At 47.2% G+C, this 26696-nt stretch overlaps 2 protein-coding genes across 5 annotated transcripts in view; one reads left to right on the top strand and one right to left on the bottom strand.

The window, feature by feature from the left end:
* The first annotated feature begins 1408 nt into the window (after positions 1–1408).
* On the top strand, positions 1409–11172 carry Vsig10l2 (V-set and immunoglobulin domain containing 10 like 2). Its single transcript, XM_052186818.1, has 12 exons — positions 1409–1490; positions 2491–2841; positions 3082–3357; positions 4888–5163; positions 5663–5911; positions 6474–6734; positions 8743–9033; positions 9382–9678; positions 10332–10454; positions 10712–10736; positions 10900–10952; positions 11075–11172. The coding sequence occupies exons 1-12, from the start codon at positions 1409–1411 to the stop codon at positions 11170–11172; spliced, it is 2382 nt and encodes a 793-aa protein (XP_052042778.1).
* Positions 11173–12601: 1429 nt separating this feature from the next.
* The window catches only part of Cdon (cell adhesion associated, oncogene regulated), an 89724-nt gene continuing 75629 nt past the window's right edge, over positions 12602–26696 (bottom strand). For 2 of the 4 annotated variants that reach the window (XM_052188718.1, XM_052188719.1), the window contains exons 19-20: positions 16830–17089; positions 12602–16147 (exon numbers count right to left, since the gene is read on the bottom strand). In XM_052188718.1, the coding sequence (XP_052044678.1) occupies positions 15984–16147; positions 16830–17089 (424 nt within the window). In that variant the 3' untranslated portion in view covers positions 12602–15983. Of the gene's footprint in view, positions 16148–16829; positions 17090–17215; positions 18862–21424; positions 21546–26696 lie in introns of those variants that run through there. The other 2 variants (XR_007978868.1, XM_052188720.1) reach the window with 2 other exon arrangements.

Consider the following 26696-nt stretch of genomic DNA (forward strand, 5'->3'; position numbering starts at 1 on the left):
GCTCTGGGGATCCAAACTCCAGGCCTCAGACTTGCACGGCAAGTGCTTAACCACTGAGCAATCTCCCCAGCAGCTAATGAGGTTCTGGTGACCCCAACTTTGAGAAACATGGAGATCAAAACCAGTGATCTATAGAAACTGGTCTCTCCATCAGGCACATCCATCTTCACTACATAGTTAGGATCTGAGTCTCAAGGGCCACCTTCTATTCCGTTCTCCATCTGAGCTGAGGAGATGAGGGGCCTCAAGATACCAAGAAGGCGTGAGAGACCTTGGCCACAGGTTGGGGAAGAGAGAGATAGAGTCTATTCTCAGGGCTACTCTTCTAGGGCAAAATGAAAAAGGTCAATGTGCCTCAAAGAGCATTTTTGGACCCAAGAAGAACCTGCCTGGCTAGCATCTGCCTTGACAGTGATCTGGTCACCAGAACCCGACACCGGACATCAGATCTCCTGTCTCACTAGGGTCCAGGAATCTCACCCTCCCCTTAACCCTGCCAAAGAGGATGGAAAAATCTGACCCCATGTCAGACTGTCATTCAAAGATCATGAGGGCAGCAGGACAGGATAGCGGATACTCAAGATGAGGAATAAGAGAACCCTGGAGAAAATGCTCTCCTACTGCAGCTCCAGATGTCATGCTTCATCAGTAAAACCCAGTCAAGGTCACAAATTGTACACTTACTATGTACTAGGCAAGGCGTGCCTGTATTTATGTGTATGTGTTCATATGTACAGATGTGTGAGTCATATCAAACATAAAGTGCATACAATTTTAAGGCTTTGTGAACTATGGCCCTACCCAAATCAAGAAATAGGACATTACCAAAATCCCGATGTTCACAACATACTAATATAAAATTTCATGCAATGTTCATATTGCATTATAACAGTGTGTAAACCTATTTATCTATGAAGTTACCAGCGTTCCAAGAAGTTGGAAACTTATTGAAATCCCATACTCCTCTGCTCATGTTTGGCTCCTACTACTAAGCCTCTTCTCACAAAATTGGGGGAGGGGCACAACCCAAGAAGGGATGAAGGTTATTCATCAGTGTGTTGAACCATAGGTGCCCTTCCTTGGAAGCCCAATGGCGAGCAGATGACAGGCCTTTAGGCTGGAGGCCTTATTCACCACCATGTTCAGTGACACTCCCTGATATCATTCAGTTGGGTATACAGGTCCTCTCAGCCAGGCCCACCCCTCCCTAACCCTACATTATGGATAGAGTGAATTATCAGGTAAATAATTCATGAGTTATCAGGGCAGTGAGGGTAACAGGAGAGCAGGGGAATCAGGAGGGCTGAGTTTGGCAACCTGAGCCTGATCCCCATCCTCCCAGGACTCCTGTGCCCTGAAGAGAGGAAGTCAGGAGATAGCCAGGAGCCTCAGGTGCTCTGGTGTGGCCATGGTGGGTCTGAGAGCTCATCACAGACCATTCGGTGTCAGGCTGCTGATGCTCTTCTGCCTACTGCATCCAAGGGCCTCAGGTGAGTGACACTCAGACCCTCCTCTAGCCCTGCCTCACATCCCATTATTTCTTCCCTTTTGCATTCACATAGCATTTAACAGCATCCATTCACGCCATCCATCTGCTAACATTCACTTACCGTGCACTTAATGTGCTTCTTCATTGTTGGTTGACAAATCGATGGAGCTAGGTGGCCTGGTAAAAGCTGTTCTCTTTTCCCTGGGCCACAATAGGATTTGAGAAAGCTAGAGTCCTAGTCTGGAATCCTTACAGAGAAACCTCCAGACTCTGTGTAGCTCTCTTGTGTCCCCAGGATTGTCATGGTCATCAACCTAATCAGACTGACCTTAGGATGTTTGCTAAAAACACAGTTTCAGTGATGGAGAGATGGGTTGAGGGTTAGGCAATTGTGAGGAGGCCAGTTTGGAGCCCAGAGCCCATGCAACAAACTAGGCATCCCTGCAAACACCTGTCTCTCCTGGAGAGCTCTGAGGGATCCAATACCCTCTTCTGGTTTCTGCATGTGCACTGCATACACACAAGTGCACATATACTCCCACAGACACATGTGTACACTTCCATACATTCATATAAATAAACAATAAATCTTAAAAAACAAACAAGCAAGCAAATCTTTAAAAAACAAACAAACAAATAGGCTCCTGATCCCTGACTCCTTCTCAAACTTTGGGATTCCAACTCCTTAGTCTGAGGTGGAGCCCATGGTTTTGTATTTTTAGCAGATGGTTTGATGGGTGGATATGGGGAAAAGCAGGCTGGCAGGAGTGGGGAGGGGAGGCTCTGCTCCCGGAAGCCACTCTATGACAATTAAGCTCCCTCCAGAGCATATAAACAGGGAACCCCACAGGCTCCTTCAGGGACTCTCTTGCCTACTAGCCCCAACAGTCCACTGGACTGCCTGAGCCTGCAGAATGCAAAACAGGCTCCAGGCAACAGGATGGAATGCACCCTGGAATCTAGGGCAACACCGATATCATGGTTGTCTCTTGCATTCCCAGGCCTACCCTACCCAACCTCGAACACCCCTGGGGAGGAGGCTTTGTCTGTCCAAGGAGTGCGAGGCAGGTCTGTGGAACTAGAGTGCAGAAGTGGGCCTGCCCCAGTGGCAGTCCTCTGGAGCTTCATGCCACTGGGTTCCCACGTTCTCCAACCTGTGGCAGTCACCAATGGAGCCTCTTCAAAGGTGGAGTCCGGGGCATTAGCTCTGGGGGTCGTGAGTCTGAGGAACAGCAGCCTGGTGATAGAGGAGCTCCGAGAGGGTGCCCGTGGCCACTTCCTGTGCCAGACCTTGCTCGTGTCCGGGGGCCAGGTCCACGCTACCTACTTGTACCTCACGCTCATCGTGCTGGGTGAGGCACCAAGTCTAGTTGTCGCCAGCCTCTGGCTAACCTGCCTCCTGTTTTCCATCTCTTTGCATGCGATTTCGATTCCCGTGGTGAGCCCCAGATTTAAAGAGTGACTCCTCTTGGGAGTGAGGAAACAAGTGGTTTAGAGGAAGGCATGTTCCAGATCACGTGACCAGACAAGCTCATGGACGTCAGGGAAAGGGCCCCCGTACCAAACCAAAGGCTTCTCTGTCTTTTCATCAGTGCCTGTGTCTAAGCCTCTCGTGCAACTGAATGACCCATCCCCAGTAGAAGGCGTCTCAGTGGTGGCCACTTGTGCTGTGAGGGAGGGCACAGAGCCGTTGACCTTCTCCTGGCACCATCACATACCCCAAGGCCCTGAAGAGGTCCTGGTGGGTCTTTCAGAGCCCAGGCTCAAGCTAGATCCAGTCAACCGGACCCACCTAGGCTGGTATATGTGCAGCGTGGGCAATGCAGTCAACCGTCTCAAGAGCAATGGAGTCTTCCTAGATGTCATCTGTGAGTTGGACTTGGGACACTGGATACCCCTTTCCCACCTAAGGCCTCTGGTCCCGTGCCAGAACTCCCCACATTCTTTCACAAGAGTCCCCCACTCCAGCCTTCCAGAGACTCCAAAAGACACGCAGTAGAGGATGCTTTTCCCACTGGGGCCCAACATGTCTCTCATATCAACGTTTTTAACCTTTGAAAGTCATGAGTTTCTTTTTCTAGGAAAAAGGGTGTCTACTCACATTCATGAGCTTACATACAGCTTGGGGAGTGGCCTGAAAAGTTGGTCTTTGTGTTGAGTATGTAGGGCTGTAACTGAGCAGCAGATCCCTTGGAAGATGAGGAAGAAGGGCCATAATGCAGAGAGGACAGCAAGCTAGTCCGCAGTGAAACGGGGGCATGAAGGATGGGGCACCGCAAAGATGCCCAGTGTCCAGTACAGTGGCCACATGTGTCTTTGGTCACTTGAGAATGTGGCCAATTTGAGTTCTATGAGTAAGGCCAAAACACACCCATGATTTTGAAAATGTCCTTGAAGTGAGAAAATACAAAATAGCACAATACCTTTTAAATTCAGTAGCTGTTGAAAGACTGTTTTGGATATATTTGGATACTATAATTATTAAACACCAGTGTGTTGTTTGATTGAATTTGCTATTTTTACTAAGACTTGATTATCAGCAATTTAAATCTACCCTACATCTGTAGAGCAGTGGTGGTTGAGAGGTAGGTCTGCTCATTTGCATGCCTTTCATTTTTTTTCAGTCTAGGCTGGCCTCAGACTCACTAACATAGCCCAGGTTGGCCTTAAGCTCCCAATCCTCCTCCCTCTACCTTTGGATATTCAAGAGTATGATAGCTTGCCCAGTGGTTCTGAGGTTTTAAGGAGCAAGGGCAGATGGCCCTGTCTCAGTCATACACTAGGTAGTATGTGGGGACTACAGACTGAAAATATGGAGCAGTGGAGTGAGCTGGAGTTCTAGGGAAGGAAGTGGAGGCAGAAAAGAGGCCGGCAGAGACTTCCATCCCTCTGGGAGTTGGAGAGAATGTCAGGGGTGGAGATCCCAATGTTGGAGAACAGGAGAGGGCAAGACAGGCGCCCAACAAAGAGAATAATGGTGCTGGCTGGAAGGTCTATGCTCAGAATGTTAGCCCAGCATCTCTTGTTCCTCTCTGGAGTCTGGAGTGGCCAACCATTCCCCAGGCAATCCCTCAGTCCCAGACACCTAGAGCAAGCCACTCATTGGCCCTTTTTCTCGTCTCCCTAGTAGGGCCCTGCTTCAGGCAACCCTGTGCTCCAAGCTTAGTTCTCACATGAGACTCCTGCCCCCAGCAGCCTTGTCCATTCAGCTCTGTTCTGTGTCTAAGACCCACCCTTCCCAGGCTCCGAGCAACCGGAAGCTCTAACACATACAGGGCTTACAGACAGCCAGTGTGCGCCACGTGCTCCCGGAAAGGGCAAAGAGAATCAGCAATAGTAGCATGATTGAATGAGAAGACAAGGATGAAGCGAGGTGATGGACTTTCCTTGTCCTCCAGATGGTCCAGACAAGCCTGTGATCACTGTGGAACCACTGGGATTCTCTGAAGATGGATTCTGGGCCAGCGAGAGGGAGGAGGTGACTCTGAGCTGCCTCGCTGCCTCCAATCCGCCTAGTCACTACGTGTGGTTCCGTGATGACTCGCAGGTCCACACTGGGCCCACCTACATCATTGCCAGTGCCAGCCGCACCCACACGGGCTTGTACACCTGCCTGGCCCACAACAGACACCTGGATACCCACACCCAGACCACTGTCCAGCTCATCATCTACTGTGAGTGCTGGGTGGGGAGGGTATCTAATTCTGGAGATTAGCAAGGCGTGTGTTCAGGCGGCCTCCAGCCACCCTGCGGGAACACAGTGTCAAAACCGTTGGCTGTGGGGGAGAACTAAGGAAAGGCTAAGGGAGACGGTGGGAAGAGGCTGGGAAACCGGAAGCTCCTAGCCTTTCGAGGTCCTTTCCCAAAGTCGTTGTCCCCATGGTTTCAAGACCTGGACTGAGGCACAGAGAGGGGTACTGCAATGCCAGTGAGGCCAACTGCCCCGGGGCAAAGATGAAAACCAAGATCCTGGGATCTAACAGGAGCTCTGAACTGCCTAGCCCTTAACCCCTTCTTCCTGGACCAGAAGGCTTAGCATTTCTTTACCACCCACATTTGTCTATTTCCTTCTCCTTTGTCACCCCAGTTCTCCACACCCTGACCTGATTCAGGCCTGCTAGGCACTGGCAAGGGGAGCTGCTTCAGTTCCTTCTCACCCACCTCTCTACCCAGATCCCCCTGAAGGGCAGCCCTCCTGTGCTGTGCTCCCCACTCTTGGGGGTGTGACCCTGTTATGCACCTGGCCTGGGGGTTTTCCAAACGCTCAACTTCACTGGGAAGGGCCCCAGGGGAATGGCCCAAGTGCCTCCGGCAATGTCACCTGGAGTTATACAGCCACTGGACTTCCAAATGGCAGCATCTTCACCTGTGTGGGACAGCACCCAACCTTGGCTATGCCCATCTTCTGCAAGCTGACTCTTTGTAAGTAGACACAGGTATCACCCCGAATGCTGGTGTTCTAGGCAGTGTGAGTACAAACCAGGGGACATTTGGAAGGTCCTGGGGTCTGGAATTAAGCTCTGACTCCTGGACATTTCAGGAAACAAGGAGATGATAACATTTAGTTCTCAGCTTCCTGCCCAGCATGGACTCAGTTTCTGCCCTGGAGCCCTGACCTGTGGCATCCTCAAACTTGTATTCTGCTTCTGCCTATTACATATTGATCTGGAAACAGAGCTTCAGAGCTCTCTTGCCAGTGTTCTCTTCTGCCACTGTATCTTCCTCTGTACACCCATGCCCAAGACAGAGCTCCAATGTGGTTCTGTCTTCAAAGGGCCCAGATTGTCTGTTTTTCTACCTATACTCTAATACCAACGTATACAGTAGCTGCTTAGTGTCTGTCCCCCACCTCTGTGCTGCCCCATGGTCAGCCCTGGATAAATGCTGAGAACTGAGAGTGAGTGGAGGGGTAACCCAGGGGAGAGGTGGGCCTGCCAAGCCCTTCCCCTTCCCACAAGGCCACATTGATCTTATTGCTTTCCAGGGGAACCGCCTGGGAGCCCTACCTGTTGGACCACAGCCACAGTAGGTGACCAGTTCATCATGCTGAGCTGTGAGTGGCCTGGAGGTGACCCTCCTGCAATGCTGGGCTGGCTGGACAGACAGCAGCAGTCCCTGGGTGACCTGAGCGCTTCGCAGACTGTCTACCTCCTGCAGGCTCAGAGTGATCTGGCGGGCAGAGAGTTCACCTGCCAGGGTTCCCACCCACTTAAGGCATCGGGCTCCCACTGCCGGCTAAGGCTAGGTGAGCAGGACCTAGTTGTGGATCTGGGGTTTGGGCAGGGGAACCCCTGCAGAACCAGGGTTAGGGGCTCTGGAGGTGTGCAGTGCTAGGCTGCAAAGGTGAGTCAAGAGAGAGATGGAGTCACTTTCCAGGAGCCTAAACTACTTGGTGTGCACACGTGTGTGTGTGTGTGTGTGTGTGTGTGTGTCTACACTCTTACCACTCTGCTTGTAGAAAGTCAGAAGTCTAGTAGTTGATTTTCTCCTTCTTCCTTCCATGTGGAGTCTGAGGACTCCATGTGAACTCAGTTTGTCAGGCTTGGTGGCAAGCTCCTTCACACAGAGCCCTCTTACCAGCCCCCTCCCCTCCTTTAATCCATAAAATGAGAGAGGTGGGTTGGGGTCAGTGATGTCCAATAAAAATATAATATGAGCTATATGTAATTTTTGTTGCCACATTTAAAAAAAAAGTAAGAAGAGGTAAAACATTTAATTTAATATAGTTAAAATTCTTTCCAGTGTAACAATGTTATTTATGGGTCATTTAGCATTCTTTTCACCATCTTGAAAATGCAGCCTATTTATAAGTTGCCATACATCTCAATGTGTCCTGGCCTCATTTCAAGTGCTCATTGGTCACATGTGGCGGGTGGCTATGGTTCCTATAGGACATCACTGGGCAGTACTGAATGGCGTGGCATCGCTGGGCAGTACTTAATGGTTTGGCATCGCTGGGCAGTACTGAATGGTGTGACATCACTAGGCAGTACTGAATGTTGTGGGGACACCGGCTGCTCTTCTCACTTTCTCATTGTAGAAGGGAGGTGCCTGACCACATTCTTGGCTTCCGGTGTTTAAGTATCAAAGCTCTCTCTACCTGTGTTCCTTGCTTTATCTACAGTTTGGTTCCTCCTTCTGTCTTTACCCACCCACTCCCAATCTATGAAAAACTGAAAAGAATCCAAAACAGAAAGATTTAAGATGCCAGGAGAGCAAACAGGAGTTATCACACACAACAGGTCTCACAAAAGGATCTCCCACTTGCTTTCCAAAGTCTTGGAGGTTAGCATACTTTGGGGCTTTAAGGACATCCTTAGTGCAAAATATCACCTTCCTGACTGATCAGTTTCAGAAACCCCATTGTAAGAAATTCACTGGCACCTGACTGTCAGGAGCCTGCAGAAGCCGAGTGCCTTCTACGGCCCTGTACTGAACCAGCAAGGAGATGTCAGGCCAGTGCAGGAAGGACCTTCTAGGTGCTGGTATGGAAATGAGTAAGCACAACCCTGTCTGAAGTAGGAGAGGCTGGGATGGGGAGGTGGGAGAGCATTCAGGAACACTGCAACGACCAGCAGACCCTAGAGAAGACCACATCAGAAGTCTGAACAGGACTGAGTTACCTAAGAAGAGCTGTCTTCCTCGATTCGCTTGGGCCACCACCTTCCCAACAGCTAAGGCCATGCCTTCCCAATAGCTGAGGTCACACCTTCTCAACACCTGGGGCCACCACCTTCCCAACAGCTAAGGCCATGCCTTCCCAATAGCTGAGGTCACACCTTCTCAACACCTGGGGCCACCACTTTCCCAACAGCTGGGGCCACACCTTCTCAACAGCTGAGGCTACACCTTCCCAACAGCTGAAGCCAGGCCTTCCCAACAGCCGAGGCCACACCTTCTCAATAGCTGAGGCCATGCCTTCCCAACAGCTGAGGCCACGCCTTCCCAACAGCTGAGGCCACCACCTTCCCAACAGCTGAGGCCACGCCTTCCCAACAGCTGAGGCCATACCTTCTCAACAGCTGAGGCCACACCTTCTCAACATCTGAGACCACACCTTCCCAACACCTGGGGCCACCACCTTCCCAACAGCTGAAGCCACACCTTCCCAACAGCTGAGGTCACCACCTTCCCAACAGCTGAGGTCACCACCTTCCCAACAGCTGAAGCCACGCCTTCCCAACAGCTGAGGCCACACCTTCCCAACACCTGGGGCAGCTGCTTACTCACCCTTACCTGCTCTGTCTTTGCAGAAGTCCCACAGCTGACAGTGGCTGAACCCCGAGTGTCAGTGCTGGAGGGAGAAGAGGCCTGGCTGGGCTGTGCTCTCCAGCGGGGCACACCACCTGTTCAGGTCTTCTGGCTGGGACCCCAGCAACAGCAGCTGGACGGAAGTACTTACGGGCTCACGCTACACCCTGAGGGTACCCACTCGAGCCTTCAAGTCCGAGATGCTGACCCAGCACTCCACAGGGGCACTTACCAATGTGTGGCCCGCAACGCCTTGGGCAATAGCAGCCAGAGAGTGCTACTGGAGATCCTGAGTGAGTGGAAAGGGTGTGTGTGTTCCTGTGGTGAGAGATGTAGGTGATCAATGGCTGGAGGGGGCTTTGCAGAAAGCTCTAAAAATTACCCTCTCCAAAATGTGGGCATCTTCTAGAGCATGACCCAGATGGGTCATGAAAGTATGAATCTGATGGAATCTTACATGCAGGCACATAGAATTCCACACTCCCTCATTTCATCAGTGAGAAAGTGGGGTTTAAAGATGCTCAGGGATACACACACCATCCGGTCTCTGCTCTCTGCAAACTGTCTATCAACAGGGGAAAGCCATGGAGCTGTTGCTAGGCAGACTGTCCATTTGTATCTCCGTCTTCACTCCCCTCCAGGGTACCCAGCTCCTCCCAACGTCACCATCAGCCGACTGACCTACAGGCGACAGCGGAGAGAGGTGCAGCTGCAGTGGGCCGTCTACGGCCCTGGCAACCTGACAGGCTTTCTGGTGCAGCAGAGGGCCAGTGTCCCCAGCTCAGAAGCTGGTGCTTGGGAGGTAGCAGCTAGTGACATTGAGCCAGAGAGCAGGGACTGGCGACTGGGAGGGTTGGACCCAGGAGTCCTTTATGCCTTCCGTATCCTGGCTATGAATCACCACACTGCAGGATATCCTTCGGAGGTGAAGACACCAGGTGCTGGGCTGGCAGCAGGGAGGAACTCACTTTCTCCCACCCCCAGAAAACTGAAACCTGCCCCATTCCCCCCTCCCACTCCCTACCCCCTCCCTCCACAGGGTACCATTCTCCAGCCCTTTGCCTCCATCCTGATGGGTCCATTAGCCTATCTATGTATGCATCCTATATGTCCTTTTCTATTGCTCTTTCCTAGCTCTCCTAGGCAGCTCAGGAGGTCCCAGGCATAGGAGCAGACACCTAATCCAGTTTCAACCAGAAGGACCTGGAGAAAGAAGGGACCCTGAGGGCTTATGAAGAACCCATTCTGTGCCTCAGTCTTACACCTCAGGGAATAGGAAGGCTCAGCTTCCTGCTGCTCCCTCTATTCCTTATTTTATGGTCTAGTTCCTTCAGCCCCAAGATGCCAAAATAAGTAGCATCCTTATGTATCTTCTGCCAGAAATGGATTTGGCTGGGGATGCAAACTGTCAGTACCAGACAGCCAGAATACCTCTTTCCATGGGAAAACGCTGAACTCCACATTCCCAGGGTCCCCCACAACAGGCAGAGCCTTTGGGAGGCCCAGGGCACCATCTCTGTACCCCGTGAGCCCCTCTTGCCTGAGTTCATTGATGGGGGTAGTTAATACAATTCATGCTCTCGCCTCCTAGTGGACCCTGCCTTCAGTGCCTACCCAGCTGTACTGGGAGCTGCAGGCACAGGAGTCGTGGTGGCATTGGCGACCTTTTTGTTGGTGTTCCAGTATGCTGCCCGGCACCCACACACTTTCCCCTGTGAGTGGGAATCTGAAAGGATGAGATGTTTGACCCCATAGGGTGGCAAGGTGTGGACCTGCCTAAAGGAGAATCTAGAGTCTTCCTATGCTGTGATGTCATCCTTTGAGGATCAAGGCTCTAGCCAACCTTAGGCACTGGGGCCATTCCCGTTAGGCTCCTGGGACCCTGCATGGAACCCACTAGGAAGGGGAGGGCTGTTTTCCTGGGGTCCACACTGCATTGGCCTAGTGATGCTCTTTCATTTCTTCCCACAGGCCTGAGTCGGCTGCTTGTTCCTATGTGAGTGTGCAACTTATCTTTATGGGGTCCAGACTTTTCTTAATTGGAAAGGAAGGCTAGGAAGGTACAGATGTCCACAACATGCCTCTCTCTCTCTCTCTCTCTCTCTCTCTCTCTCTCTCTCTCTCTCTCTCTCTCTCTCTCTCTCTCTCTCCTACCTCAGTGAGCATGAACAGCCACAGAGGGCCTCCAGGGAAAGCATCGAGGCCCCAGCAGGTAGGCACCGTGTGTGCCATTGACTACACGAGTCCACTGCTGCTTTCCATGCATGCCGTGCGGTCTGAGAGCAGCCTCCACACCCCCACTTGCTCTTCCCCGTCCACTTGTGCTCTTTCTAGGCACTGAAACAGCATCTACCACCTCAAGTTCAGACCCTGTACAAGAGTCCATAGATGCTCCAGTAAATGTCACCATCACAGTGACTGCAACTCCGTAAGGTCAGTAACAGTGCAACGGACTGAGGGAAGGCAGGTAGGGTGGAATGACCTCACCAGACATTGGTCTTAAAATTAAGGAGGCAACTTTCCCTTCCCCATCCAATGCCCAGAGATCAACTACTTCCAAGTCAATATCCAGCCTCGAGGAGTGGTCCACAGCCCAGTTACAGTGCTCCACGTGACGACAGAAGCCCTGGTCCAGCTTGGGGCAGATAGAGGAAAATCCACAGCTGGAAGGCATGGAAGAGAGCATGGAAGGCATCTGAGAGCGACTGAAAATGGTACAGGGAATGTTCTCTGGTACCAGGGAACTAAGAGCTGAGAGAGAGAGAGAGAGAGAGAGAGAGAGAGAGTAATCCCTAACTCAATTACAGCTAATTTCTAGCAAAGTTATTTCAATTACAACTTCCGAGCCGGTTGCTCGGGTCAGGCTTTGTTGACAAGAAGAACCAGGTGCTTAGGTATGTGTTCCCTTTGTTCAAATGCAGCCCAGGAGTCGCTGACCATGCAGCGGTCAGCCTCCTGGAGTCTGTGCCAGCTGAGGTATTCAGCAACACTCCCGTCACCAGGCCTGGGGGAGCTGGCTGACAGAGAGCAGAGGCTGTTCCAAAGTCACACTCTGACAGCTGCCAGTGCGAGTCTGAAATCTGGGTGAGGCACAAGCGAGTGCTTGTGTGGCTGATGAGGGTGGGGCGGGGGGGGGGCAGGGGAGTCAGGACTCAGAGCTGCTCTGCAGAGGACTCAGATGAGAAGAAACAGTGACAGAGCCAAGGGCTGCTCTGCCAGCAGGACGGAAAGTGGCGCCTGACAGGAGACAGACAACTGGAGAAACCTAAGAAGCATCCTTGGATCTCACACACTTAGGCCTTATTAGAAAAAGGTTTCACCTTTCCTCGTAGCTCTCAGGATGAGGCCTGAGGAAAGTGGCTTATTTAAGTATAAGAAATGAAATATAAAATGGCCACACCTGACAGAAATGATTCTGTTGGTTTCCTAGTCAGGGAAGATAACTGACTTCCACTATTTGGGGCCGTAGCAAGTTTCTTTGGAGGTGCTATATCCATCCTGGTGCTCACACTCCAAGGATTGTGAGGCTGGGGTTAACAGAAACTATGGGGAAGAAGAACCTCCTCTTTCCTCAATTCTCTCCCATCCTCCATTTATCTCATGCTAAGCTCTTGTTGGGGGTCCCTCAGACTCCCTAGTAGGCAGCTGCTGTGGTCTTGGTCCCTCCCAGTAACTGGCAGTCACTATATAGGAGAGGTGGCTGGGCCCTTGGGTGTTCACGGGGAGGGGCGGGGCTTTGTAGAGCAACAAGGTGGAGCTTCTGGAAAGTTTCCAAATAGGACAGTTACACACTCTTAGTCACAAGCCACTTTGTGCCCACAGTAGTGTGCGCGTATCCCTTATCACAGGCGACTATGTGTGTGAAAGCAGCATTCTCTTTTAATATAAAATCATGTCAACCAAATAAAACCTGTCAAAACTACACCACTTAGAGTATGTACAATTTCACACATAACAGCACAACCGTAAGGAAAATAAAACATTTTTTTTTCAATATAGTACAAAACATGCATCTCAGGGTCAATGCTGTAAGAGCGAGCAGTACAGGCAAAGGACGGTTCCAAACAGTCTCTTGGTAGTGCCGGGGCTGACGCAGAGACGTGACGTGATCAGCCTGGAATAACAACTGTACAAAGAGAACCCAGCGAGAAGCGATTGACACCTCGATGGTCTAGAGTAACGAAATTAACCTGTACCCTGTACAGCACCTGTCACCAGAGCCAGTCACATAATTGGTGAACACAACCAGGGAAGAGTGACATGACTTACTAGGACTAGGGGAGTTTAATGCTAAACAAAGATTCGCCCAAAACTCATGGTCAGTGAGTCAGTTGAAGGTCAAACCTTCATGGGTTAGGAAAGGGGTTAGGAGTTGGAGGGGAGAGGGCAACAGTAGGGCTATCAAAGAGAGATTCCTGAAGACAAAATACTTGGTAAAGAGTTCTGCCAGTCTGGGATGAGGGTGGACAGAGAGAAGCCCCACCAGCTGCAGCTGGAGTCTCACGGAGAAAGTTTGCAGCAGGGGTGGACAAACAGCACATGTTCTAGACCGGTTCCATGGAGAGGGAACCACACTTCCAGAAAGCAGGTAAATGGGGCATGGGTAATGGGTCAGGTAACCTGGGCTCCAGTGCAGGCTCTAGCTCACTCGGGAGCTGGGAATTCCATGCCTACCCTATCTGTTATGGAGAGATAATAGTAACAAACAGGGAACTTAATAATCAATCACAAACGTGTGCCATTCCATCTAGGAATGACTGGTGACAGCCCCCCCTGCCCCTAACACACACACACACACTTTCCTATGTCCTCTTGATTCCTGGTGAAGTGATGCTTGCTAGGACCATTTCTGGTGACTGTGCAGGGCACCAAAGTTCACAGAAACTCACACTAAGGAGATCTCAAACTCCTAAATATAAAGGCAATTATATAGATTTATATTTATATTTATATATCTCAATATATAAAGCCATTTTTTATAAATAAAATACAATAAAAGGGTTAACACTTAAAACAGCGTTACTAATCATAAATAAAGCAGTCCACAATGAGATTGCCCTAAAGGTAAAGGAATTTCATCTTCCTCATGGGCAAACCCCATGTCAAATTCAATCTTTAAAAGCAGTTCTGACCTAAGGCTCATGCCAACATACCTGTTTCGTGAGTCACAGGGAACAACTGACTGCCCACAGACATTTGCTTCCTGTTTTCTTAAACCCCTGCTCCGAGATAGGTTTGTTCCAACTTAACTGGCAAAGCACACAGTAGGCCTCTACACTGTCATTTACCAAGTCAAGATGTAAGGCTACAAACCACTTTCAAAACTGTGGATCTCTTATACTGTGGCCATGAACCCCAGGATCATAGAACTCACTTCTACAGCACCCCGCTACCCAGCTATGGAATTCTATTTACTGCATTCTACAGAAGGAACTCTTGGGTAGTGGCCCCTGCTGAAACAACACATTCCCACAAACAGTTCTATTTATAAAAGATACAGACATATGTAAGGAAATACTGACAAATGTAAAGAGGGTTGATTAGTACAGTATCTTATTCTCTTCCACTGCAATTTGTGGAAAACGAAAACAAAACGTATCCTGGAATTGTATGATTCCACATAAAGAGAATAACTTTGTTTCCCCCCCTTAAGGGATACAACATTCAAAAGCAGATCTGTGATCCATCAGGGCTTGGTTCAAGTTATTGAAATGCATTTGTAGCACCTGGGGTTTCTATTTCACACATTCGAAAGGAAAAGCCTTCCAAAGGCAGCTGCAATGTCCTTGTCACACAGAGAATAGTAACTGACTGCATGGACCCTGCTGACCGAAGCCTGAGTGACTGTTCATAATGATGGTGACCAGAAAAAACTGTCAGAAAGTGACCACAAACTCTTTCTTCAAACTAAGCCTTTCCTGTCATTCTGCTGCAGCTTGGATACTGTTTTTATCTATCTCTGTGTTCAAGGTCTGAGTCCCATGACCACATGCTCCGGAGGCGGTAGGCTCTTGAACAGGGAGGAGTGTGGGTCTTCAGATCACTGCGGCATGCTCTGCTCCTCTTCTCCTTCTAGTTTATGGTATAAGCTGTTTCCCTCTGCCATGCATCCCCGCCAGGACCTGCTCCCTCAACACAGGCCCAAAGTGACAGGTCTACTCGATCACAGATCACAAACTGGAACTAAAACCGGGAGCCAAGAGACCCCCGTGTCCTTATAAGACAATCCGCTCAGGAATTTTGCTACAGTGGCAGAAGGCTGACTCACACATGCGCACTCAGATCCTCCAGGACACTGTCCACGTTGGAAGTGACAAAGACGTCAGTCTTCAAGTAGTATAACACCACGAGCACTCTGGGACAGAGGAAAGAGGTTCACTTAGAGGTCCCTTTAGCCCTCCTCTTTCTTGAGGCATGTAACAGCTTTCTCTCCAAACTCTCACTTTAAAAGCCTCATCTTTGTATTATATGCCCTTGCGAGTAGTGGGAAGACCACATGACGACCATTTTGTAAATTAAAAGAAAGCAGTGGACCATGAGGGCATTAATTTTCTTTCTGAATCTGGTTCCCTGGCTACATAATACAATAATCCAAACAGACTTTACAAGCGTCCATGTTCACAACAACACTGGCTGATTTGATACCTAGAAGGATGATCATCGCTTGTACCCAGGCACAGAGAGAAAATAAGTCAGTATTAGTGTTTTTCTGGAAGGCATTCATAAAATTTGTCAACTGGGTTTGCTATGATAAACACATGATCACAACTATGGTTGGTTTCTAAATGTTCCCAGAACGTCTGATGACATGGGAGAAGTGATAGTTTTCCATCTAGCAATGACTGGTGACAAATGTGAAGTGGCTGGGGAAATCCTCCTCTCCACAACTGAATAGGCCAGAAGACAGAACCCAGCACAAGTTCCTACTGCCACCGAAGGCCCTGGAAGACACAGAATGATCCCGTGCTCTCCAGATGATTGAAAAACTCTGTTAAAAAAAAAATGGGGGGAGGAGGGTGTTCCTATTCAGGGGAGGGAAGAAATGGAAAAGGGAAAATGGAAGGCATAAATAATATAAAAGGGCACACATTTTACGATACATTCATGACATTACTACTACAAAAAAATAAATAATGGTTTTCTCTGATTTGAATTAATGTCCTTCACACAGTGTGTCCCCAGGCCTGTGTGGTGCAACTCCTGGCCTGCAGTGGGAACATGCAGAGTCCTGCTCCCATTCCTCTCAGGTCTCTTGGGCTTGCTGAAGGACCACTGACAGCCCGTCAAGAGGGGGGTCAGGGGGAGACCACGCTGTCTTCTCACCACAGTCCTCCAAGACAGGTGGCAAAATAAGAGGATTCCAACTGAAAACTTTGTCCTCTGCTTCAGAATGACCACTTCTGTCTCCTGAAAAATAGGGAGATTTGGGTACATTGCAGATTAATAAACTGGCTTCTAATAAACAGATTAATAAACAGCTGTTTCTGAAAACAGGATGTTGAATAATAAAAAAAAAACACACACACACACATACAAAAGTAAGTCCTGCTTAGGTTTGGTTTGAATCTGAGGATGAAAGTACATTTAAAAACCCAAATTCTCATGAGTTATTATACAAGCCATTTGGGTTTAAAATAACTTAGAGCCCCTAAGAAAGCATCTTACATAAAGTTTATAGTTCCTACAGGCAGCTCAAAGAAACGCGGGGCCCATACATCAGCCCAGCAAATCCTCCGTTCTGGTACTAATGAGTGCACACCTGTTTGGATAACTTCCCACAATGCAATGGGATTAGCAACCTGAGCCATCTACTGCTATTCCACTCTGAGTGTGCTGGATCTCATTTGATTTCAGAAGTTAAGCAGGGTCAGCTCTGGTTAGTATTTAGATGGAAGACATGCTGTGCTGAAGGGTACAATAACAGAGAAGTTCCAAGAATCTCTTCTCCATCTTTATCTTTTCTTCAAGTCCCTAGCATTCACACCCAGTCTTCTAAGTGTACTGTGAGCCGACCAGAGGTACGGCTTTCCTGATACAGCTTCAGCCCACTGGACTCTAGAATCAGAAGGAGGAAAATGTCTCCCCGTACCTCTGTTGAACTCTGCTGTGTCTTCTGTGGAATCAGAATTGATGTCACTTATGTTGTCCCGGCAGCAAGTGTGCTGGGTGGGTGTTGGTGCCACACTGTCTGTGAGGCATTCCTCGGGTACCTGGCCATGGGCAGGAACTGCGGAAGCTGGACACACAGGTACCTTCACGGCACTGAGAGGTTTCATTTCCAGACCATCCTGGGGATAAGAGGCTATCACTGGGACCACAGGAAGGGGACTGCTGGTTTTGGTGAAACACCTGTAGAGTTTAAGCCAAGAAACAGAACTGAGTGTTTAGGGACATCAATGATTAAAATAAGCTTATTTTAAACATAATGAATATTTTATACTCACTATCTCTTAAGATTTATGCTTGAAAAATTAATTTGACTCATTAGGATTGGAAATAGCAAGACTCTGAACATTGCAGTTGTAGTGGACAATAGGAAAATGTACCAAAGGCAAACCACAGAAGGACAGAACCTTCCATGATGACCCAACCCACGTACTTCCTATAGTCCACTGTCAGAAAACAACTCCCATCTCATAACTAGTTCCTAAATACAGCACACAGAAGCAAAACACACCAGCAGGGATTGAGTAAGAGAAACGAAGGAAAGAAAGCTTAGACACGTGGCCACACGAGAGAGATGGCTTACGACAGCCAATATCAAAACCCGTGAGGTCAGGTGGCGTGCCAGCTTCTCTTCTCAGTATTATGACAAAGTCCCCGACACCAGGCACTTAACGAAGGAGAGAGAGAGAGAGGTCCGCGTCCAAGAGTATAATGCACCATAGTGTGGATGGTTTGCAGACAGGGCTGGAGGGAGCTGGGGACACTGCATCTGCAGCCAAGAAGCTGTGTTCCATTGGCTTTCTCCCTTCTAGTCAGTCTGGGACTCGGGGCCACATTCGCTGTGGGTCTTTCCACTCCAGTTAACCTAGTCCAAGAACACCCTCAAAGCATGTGCACAGCTTTGTCTCCTAGATGACTCTAGACCCTGCCACCTGACAGTCAACATTAACCCTCTCAGCTGCTTCCCCCCTCAGCCCTGCAGGAAACTGTACAGATTAACCATTTAGAAGCCAGCAGTTTTAAGATTATTTTTTTCCCCACTGTTGAATTAATTCACTGGGAATTTACCAGTACTGAACACTTCAAGTCCATTCTACTTTTATTTCCAGTCTCCAGCTTCAACCTGGGTAATTTCTGCGACTCCACCTCCCAGCTCTTTGGTTCTTCTGTTGTCTCTTCCAATGGCAGTCACGCTCACTCTGCACACTTTCCATTCACAGACCGTGCTTTCTCAGCCCTGAAGGTTCTATTTGGATTTTTCTTGGCTGAAATGTCCACATGTTCATTTCCTGAGTATTTATTTTCCCGTAAGTCCTTGAACATATTTATAATATGTGCTTCAGCCAGTGTTTGCTAACGGGGATGCGTGGGCCATCTCAGGATCTGCTTTTACTGTCTGATGTATCTCCCCAGGAAGCACCTTGTTCTGCTTCCTTGGATGTACAGTAATTCTTTTTCAAACTTGATTTCTTTTTAAATTTTCTGCTAGTTTTACTGTCGGTGAACTCAAGTCTTCTGACATGTTCCTTCTCAAGTCCTTACCTCAAGATAGAGAAAGCCTTCAGGTGAAACCCAGACTGCCTTTGAAGGGGTGCTTTCTAGTTTAGTTTCTTCCTGAAACATTGTTAAATTTTCTACACTTTATCATTGCCATCTGTTGAAGATCAAGCTGTTCCTCTGTTACTGGTACTTTTTTTTTCCTTCTAAAATTGGAACTAAGAAAAGTTTAAAAATTGAGACTCTGTTATACTTTAAGGCAGGCAGGAAAGGCCCAGAGGCGAGCAGTTACATGGTTGAAATGGGTCATTTGAGAGAATAAAGACCAGAATTCTTTATTTCCATCTTTTACACATTCGAAGGCAGGTTTGTGGGACAAAAACAAACTTAGGGGAGGAGTTCTGTTCTGGCGGCTTGTCACTGGCAAGACCAGTTTGAACAAGAAGGTGCACATGAGTCTGAAAGAGAACCAGATGCCTGTCAGTAAGTGGAGTCATTAACTTAAATACATTTTTACTTCAAATTAAAAAAAATACACTATACGGTTAATGGAATTCAGACATCAGGGATCTAATTTTAACTTCAGATTAAGATGGCAAAAATGTGAATACGGCCCATGCTTTCTCCATCCAGGCATTCAACCAGCCCAACAGAAGGAACACCAGGTACAGACGAGAATGCACTGGAGTTAGAACCAGAGCCCTGGCTTGGACACGTCCCACCTCAACAGAGTAGGGCATACTTCCGGTTTTCTCCCTGGGCTGCTTTATTCAGCTCAGAACTTTTAACAGTGTTCACACAATCAATGTCTCCTCCCCACCTTGCACTTTGACATTAGTGTCTCTCATTCCTGTACTCAGTGGACACCAAAGCTCCCCTGGAGGACTGACTGAGTGCGTGCTACCCACAGACTCTGAGTGTGCTAAAACATGGGGTAATGTCAAAGAGGGAAATTATTCTAGTTTCAAACTACTATTAGAGAGAATGTAATGAGCACAAGTTCTTCATAAATACTCTCCCATGGAAGACCCCTCCATCTGGCAAGGGCTGTGGTAGGCACTGTGGACAACAAGGAAAAGACAGCAGAGGTCCCATTCCCAGCCCAGCAGAAATAAAGAAGCAAACAGATGCAACCAAATGCTGGGATATGGAAGGAAGGAGAGACCTGGGACTTGGAGAAGGGATAGGGGTGTGAGGTGCTAAGACTTCACAGCTAAGGACCTGGCATGAGCATCAATCACGAAATTGGAGAATTTCAAAAACTCAGAAATATCTCTGGTCAGGGGAATTAGAAAGGCTACTGTGACTTATTGTAAGTATTTCTTAAAATTTAAATTCTAGGCTCCCAGCTCCTTAGCTTATAGCATAATATCTGTCCTGCTAACAACCACTAAAGGATAGAATAGTTTTCCTTCTAATCTAGTCAAGGCACTGGGAGTTACTAAAGTCCTTGTGTGGCTAAGAGTGCAGAGAAGGCAAACGTGGGCTTGCCCACCAGCCTTTGGTTGCTGTTAAGGCACCGGCTCAGCCGAGTGCAGGTGAAACTCTGCAAGATAAAGAACTGAGAGGCCAAGAGCTTGAGCTAAACTTCTGCAAGCATCAGGGCTAGGACGACAACACCAGAGTTCAGAGCCTGCCAAGAGAAACAGGCCTAGGAATCACATATAGGCTTTTCATTGGGAGTCTCAAAGGGCTACATCCTAAAGGGAAGACTGAAACAGGAATAGGCTGGGCCTTAAAAAACTGTGCATACATGGGAGTGTGCAACGTGTGCTCAGCTGTCTGTGCAGGTGCACACGGCCTATTGTGCGTGCCGAGGCCAGAGGGAAACATCTGTACTTTCTCTGTCACTCTCCACCTTTTCTTTTGAGAGAAGGTTTCTCATTGAATTTGGAGCCAGGCTAGCAGGCAGTAACCACAGCAACCCTCCTGTCTCTACCTTGCATAGTATTGGAGTCATAGGCACACTTGAAGGTGTGCCCAGCTTTTTACACAGTTGCTAGGGATTTGAACTAGGGCCTCATACCTGCGTGGAGAGCACTTTTACCCTTAGACTAGGTGTTTACAACACCTACATAAACCTCAGCCTTACATCTGTTCAACCTCAGTTGGGCTTCAAGAAATGTGGCTCCCATCCAGCCGTATGGCTAAACATAAAAGTAAATCCTTTCTGGAAGAAAACATCTTCTAGAGTTTATACCATCTGACATGGGTGACACAGAAAACAATTCTGCCAGGTATTAAAACAGGAATGAGAGAAAGCAAGTTGAGGATGGAGAGATGGCTCGGCAGTTAAGAGCACTTGTTGCTCTTGTGAAGGACCTGAGTCCAGTTCCCAGCACCCACACGGGCGCTCCAACCACCCATCATATCAGTTCAGGGGATCTCACGCCTCTCTGACTTCTGGTAGACAGTGACAATACTGAGGAGGTAAAGGTCTCCAGGCTGAAGGAAAATGAGTAACAACAGACAGAAGAAAGAAAATACAGACATGAACAAGGAGCAACAGAGGAACAAGAGCAATAGTGTAGAAATTGAGAATTGGTACTGCCTGACGATAAGCATCGATTATAAAGCCTTAGAGGATTTTAACTATTTTAGAACCAAAAAAAACCCCTTATTTTAAAAATAAAGACCATAGAGAGATCATTAAAGGAAGAAATGAAGTTAAACTATTTTAAAGTATTTGTACTATATGGGAAATAGGATAAATTCTTATTTATTTATTTATTTATTTATTCATTTGTTTGATTCTTTTGTGTGTGTGTGTACAAGTGTGTTTGTGCGTACATGTGCATATGTAAGGTGCTAGAAGCCTGAGCTTAGAGGACCAAGAAGGACCAGAAAGAAAAGTTCATGTAAAAGCAGCAAAATTCAGCTGAGGGGGCTGAAAAAAACAAACAAAAATAGCAACATATATAAACATTACATAGAAAACAACATATAAACATTACAAAGAAAATGAATTCACACAGCAACTGTGAATGAATTTCATCATGCCGAAATAACAAAATGCCAGGGACTCACCAGACAGTGAGGCCTCTTCTTTCCTTTTGGTTTCTCTTGTCCCGCGCTCTTCTTTAATTTAAAGCAAGTTGTAGATGGGATTCCTGAGTGGAGTCTAAGGGCTTTTCAACATCTTCTAAAGAACATTTGTCAGAGTGGCACAAAGTTACATTCACGGGGCAGGACTGGGGGCCAGCAAGACAGAAGAACAAGAGACAGCGTCTACAGGTATGGCCACTGGTGTAGGCTAATGTGCCAGGAGCATCTATTAAAGACATTTAGAAATGACAGATTCTTGGCAGGAGAAAGTATAGCTCCCTGTTAAGTATTCTTTAGCATCTACTTTTCAGGTAAGTAGACACTCTTTTGAACTGTACCTCTCCCGCATCAGAGATCAGAGCAGGGTGGAAAGTAATATAATTTACATTTGGAAAGTAGCTATGATCCAGATTTTGCCATGATAAACCACAATGATTTAAAATTTTCTAGTACATTGAATCTTAACTCAGAATCTGCAATTAACCACTTAGCTAACCAAATGCAAGTAATTGCATCGCCTCCTTGTTAGTGTGCTTCCAGATGTCTGTGTTGGAGGAAAAACAGCTTGGGCTGGGCATGTGGAGATAAAAGCACATGGTCCACAGAGGGCTGTGACCTCTCTGTGAATGATCAGGTGCAGCAGGAGGAACCGAGTCTGTTCATGTTAATGTTCTCAGGCAGTTTCTAAGGCAATAACCAGAGTACCTGTGAATATGTAAATTAAGAGACCAAATCTCCACAGAGTACGAAAGAACAGAACATTCATTGGGACTCTTGTAATGCACTTTACAGTTCAGACAACTCAGTAACTCTCACAGTCTGGGGCTTCTCAACCTTGGAACATAGTGCCTGCAGACAGACTGAGCTGTCACCAGCCCAGGAACTCCTCATCTTCATTCTGTCGACCCCAAGTAAATGGAACTCTGAGCATACCATCACATACATAGTGGGTTATTCTGTAAGAGCTCAAACAGTCTAGGACTTGTCCGTTTACAACACAACCTTTTCACCCATCAGTTTATGAGATAGAAAAATGACAATGTAGGAATTACAAAACTAACAAAATACTCTGTAACTAGTAATCTGAACAGCATGAATGGAATGAAAACGAGAACTGAAGAGAAGTTTAAGTTTGCATTTGAGAGACCATGATGTATTGGTAGTTGATTAAACATAATTTGGTTATTTCTGTTAATTATGCAGACAAATGTTTTCTAAATAAGTATTTCCCTTCTGGTTACATGATTGGATATAGTTATGCAGAATTATAATGGCTATTCTGATCAGATGTGGAGACGAGTTTTACATATAGTCCCTTCCCAGACTTTTTTTTGCAGTACTAGGGATTGAACCCAAGACCTCACAGATGCCAGACAAATGTTGCTCCACTAAGCTAGCCAGGCCCTCTCTCTCTTTGTTATCCTTGAAGGTGAGGAATAAGGATGCATGGGATACTTGAATATTCAAGCTTTATTTTCATGCACATGCCCTGAAGAATTCTGCAATAATATCTTGGCGATGATTGTTTTATGTTTAGTCCATCTTTGCTGTTTCCTCTAGACACTAGTAGCTCTCTTGTCTGTTTTACTTCTTGATTGTGGGAGCAGATAAATTGCTATACAACAGAACCCTCACGGCCCTTTTCCATGACCATGATCATTCTCACTGTCTACACAGTTATCTTTGAGATGAGTCCAGCATCACAGTGGGACTTTAGAAATTAATTTATCAGTTACTTTTACACAAAAGGTGGCAGTAAGTTCTGGGAGACAATAAATGATAACGTACATTAATGAACAAGGCAAACAGATCCATAAACAGTTTATAACTTAAAGACCAAAAGTGATACTCCATGACAAGAGTCCCTTAGTCTCTGTTAGGAATAAGTAAATTGTGTGTGTGTGTGTGTGTGTGTGTGTGTGTGTGTGTGTGACAAATAACCTTTCCAAAATGATAGTATTGAACAGTTAGAGATGTATCAGAGGGTACAAACATTGCTGCAAAACAAAAATAAACAAACAAAAACAAACAACAAACACACACACACACACACACACACACAAAAGTCCAAACCAAAACAAACAAAACATTGCTGCTATTTAGTTCCCAGCATCAAATAGAAAGGCTCACAACCACCTGTAACTCCATCTCCTCTAAGAAGACAGATCACCATAGGTGAAAGAAAAGCCAAACCGTTGGCTTTTCACCATAGGTGAAAGAAAAGCTTTCTTCTGTTGGCATTATGGATAGTTCTGAAGTTGCTAAATCGTCAAAAATAAGAGAAGGATTGGGCTATGAAAAATTGGCCTGCTCAGAGGAAAAGTTTAAGTATGCTAGACAATTAACAACCACCTGGGTCCATGAAACGCTCTCTGGAGTCTCCTATTATAACTTAATATCCTCACTTCATCTCTGCATCTCATTTTCAATCAAGCACATCCGACATGAGCCGTGGAAGGACACTCCCAGACCGAGAACATACAGACATTTAGGATTATCACTACACAAAACCTTGGCAGCCATCTGTAATATCTGATTTTCTAGGCACTGTCCCCAGTGGCTTTCTTTCTCTTGATTATCAGCCATTCAGCCTGGACTTCTTTCCCAGATGAACTATAGACATTTTTCCACGCTGATTCTTACTTCCTGCCCATTTCCAGTCTCCCTAGGACCCTTAAAGTTAATCTCTCATTCTTTCCTGCTGGGACCTCCATTCACTCATCTGTGAATTTCATCAGTGTCTTCTCTACTCTCTCTTACAAATTATCAAGACTGATGGCAAATGGACCTAATTTAATGTCAATTCCTTCCCATTAAACTAGCCAAGCAGCTAACAAACCACATTTGATTGCATATCCAGAACTGTACTGTCTTGTCTGAGTTGAGGAGAAGAGAAAGGCAGAAAGAATTTGATTTATTTGATTACAAGCTGTTTAACTCTTGAAATGTCGAACAGCACAATGTTTTCTCAATTATGTCTTCAGTGGAGGGGACGCTAACCAGCACAGTGGTTTCTCAATTACATTTTCAGTGGAGGGGACTGGCTACATGCTGGCTGCATTAAACAGGCCTCTTTCTACAGGCTACTCAAATCCTGAGGAGGTTTTTATTTTCTGTTAAGAGAACACAAGGAGGCCTGACAGTCATTTACATGCCTATGATGGAACAATGCCCCCAGACTGTCCTAGGATGTAACAATTCCCCCTGGACTGTCCTATGATGTAACAATTCCCTCTAGACTGTCCTGGGATGTAACAATTCCCCCTAGACTGTCCTATGATATAACAATTCCCCCTAGACTGTCCTGGGATGTAACAATTCCCCCTAGACTGTCCTGGGATGTAACAATTCCCCCTAGACTGTTCAGGGATGTAACAATTCCCCCTGGACTGTCCTGGGATGTAACAATTCCCCCTGGACTGTCCTGGGATGTAACAATTCCCCCTGGACTGTCCTATGATGTAACAATTCCCCCTGGACTGTCCTATGATGTAACAATTCCCCCTGGACTGTCCTATGATATAACAATTCCCCCTGGACTGTCCTGGGATGTAACAATTCCCCCTAGACTGTCCTATGATGTAACAACTCCCCCTGGACTGTCCTAGGATGTAACAATTCCCCCTAGACTGTCCTGGGATGTAACAATTCCCCCTAGACTGTCCTATGATGTAACAATGCCCCCTGGACTGTCCTAGGATGTAACAATCCCCCATGGACTGTCCTGGGATGTAACAATTTCCTCTAGACTGTCCTATGATGTAACAATTCCCCCTAGACTGTCCTATGATGTAACAATCCCCCCTAGACTATCCTGGGATGTAACAATTCCCCCTAGACTGTCCTGGGATGTAACAATTCCCCCTAGACTGTCCTATGATGTAACAATTTCCCCTAGACTGTCCTATGATGTAACAATTTCCCCTAGACTGTCCTAGGATGTAACAATTCCCCCCAGACTGTCCTATGATGTAACAATTCCCCCTAGATTGTCCTGGGATTAACAATTCCCCCCAGACTGTCCTATGATGTAACAATTCCCCCTGGACTGTCCTAGGATATAACAATCCCCCATGGACTGTCCTGGGATGTAACAATTTCCGTAGATTGTCCTATGATGTAACAATTCCCTCTAGACTGTCCTGGGATGTAATAATTCCCCCTAGACTGTCCTATGATGTAACAATTCCCCCTAGACTGTCCTATGATGTAACAATTCCCCCTAGACTGTCCTATGATGTAACAATTCCCTCTAGACTGTCCTGGGATGTAACAATTCCCTCTAGACTGTCCTGGGATGTAACAATTCCCCCTAGACTATCCTGGGATGTAACAATTCCCCCTAGACTGTCCTATGATGTAACAATTCCCCCTAGACTGTCCTATGATGTAACAATTCCCCCTAGACTGTCCTATGATGTAACAATTCTCCCTGGACTGCCTTCCATCTTGCTTGTTCACAATTTGTTGCTGTTATTGCTGTTTGTTTGTTCATTTGTTTGCTTGTTTGGGTCTGGCTGTCCCGGAACTCACTATGTAGATGGCTTCAAACTCACAAGAGATCCCTCCTGCCTCTGTATCCTGAGTGCTGGGATTAAAGGTGTGTGTCATCACATCCTGTCTGTCTTCAATCTTTGCATATCAGTGTTCCACTTATGTCAATAAAGTCAATCTCAGTCTCTGAGTTACTGCTAAAACAGAGGGATGAGAAAAGGGATTTATCAGGGGTGAACAATTGGTTTCTTAACTCTATGAAATACATTTGGATTTTAAACCTGAGAAGGCAGAGGAAGTGGAAGAGCAAGTTACAGGGCAGGCAAGACGATACAGAAAGACTCTAAGGACGCCCTGCCCTGTCCTTGGGCACCCGTGAAATAAAAAAGAAAATTCCAGGGCTAGCCCCTGACCTCAAACAGCACACTGCTGGGCAGGCAGCTCACTGTTCCCAGGTTTTCTGTTTCCTAGGCGGTCTCCTAGTGACATGGTGGCACCTGGTGACCCAGACTCTCCCTTCCCCAGCTTCTTCCACAGTGTGTGATTTATAAAACCTCATACCCACAATGCCTCTCACTTACCTTCTAAACTGTGCCTACTGTGTTCTTGAAGGCACAGTTGTAACTGCTGAAGGGCTGCTTAAAGCCTTTCACTAACCTGCTGTGGCTCTGGATGGCACGGGTCACTGTGGAATGAGCTGCTTGGCTCATTCCCTTGGGATGCTCTGCAGCCGACAGAGCCCAGAAGCAATGGT

Source organism: Apodemus sylvaticus, chromosome 7 (assembly GCF_947179515.1).
Source record: "Apodemus sylvaticus chromosome 7, mApoSyl1.1, whole genome shotgun sequence".
In the NCBI taxonomy this organism is placed as follows: domain Eukaryota; kingdom Metazoa; phylum Chordata; class Mammalia; order Rodentia; family Muridae; genus Apodemus; species Apodemus sylvaticus.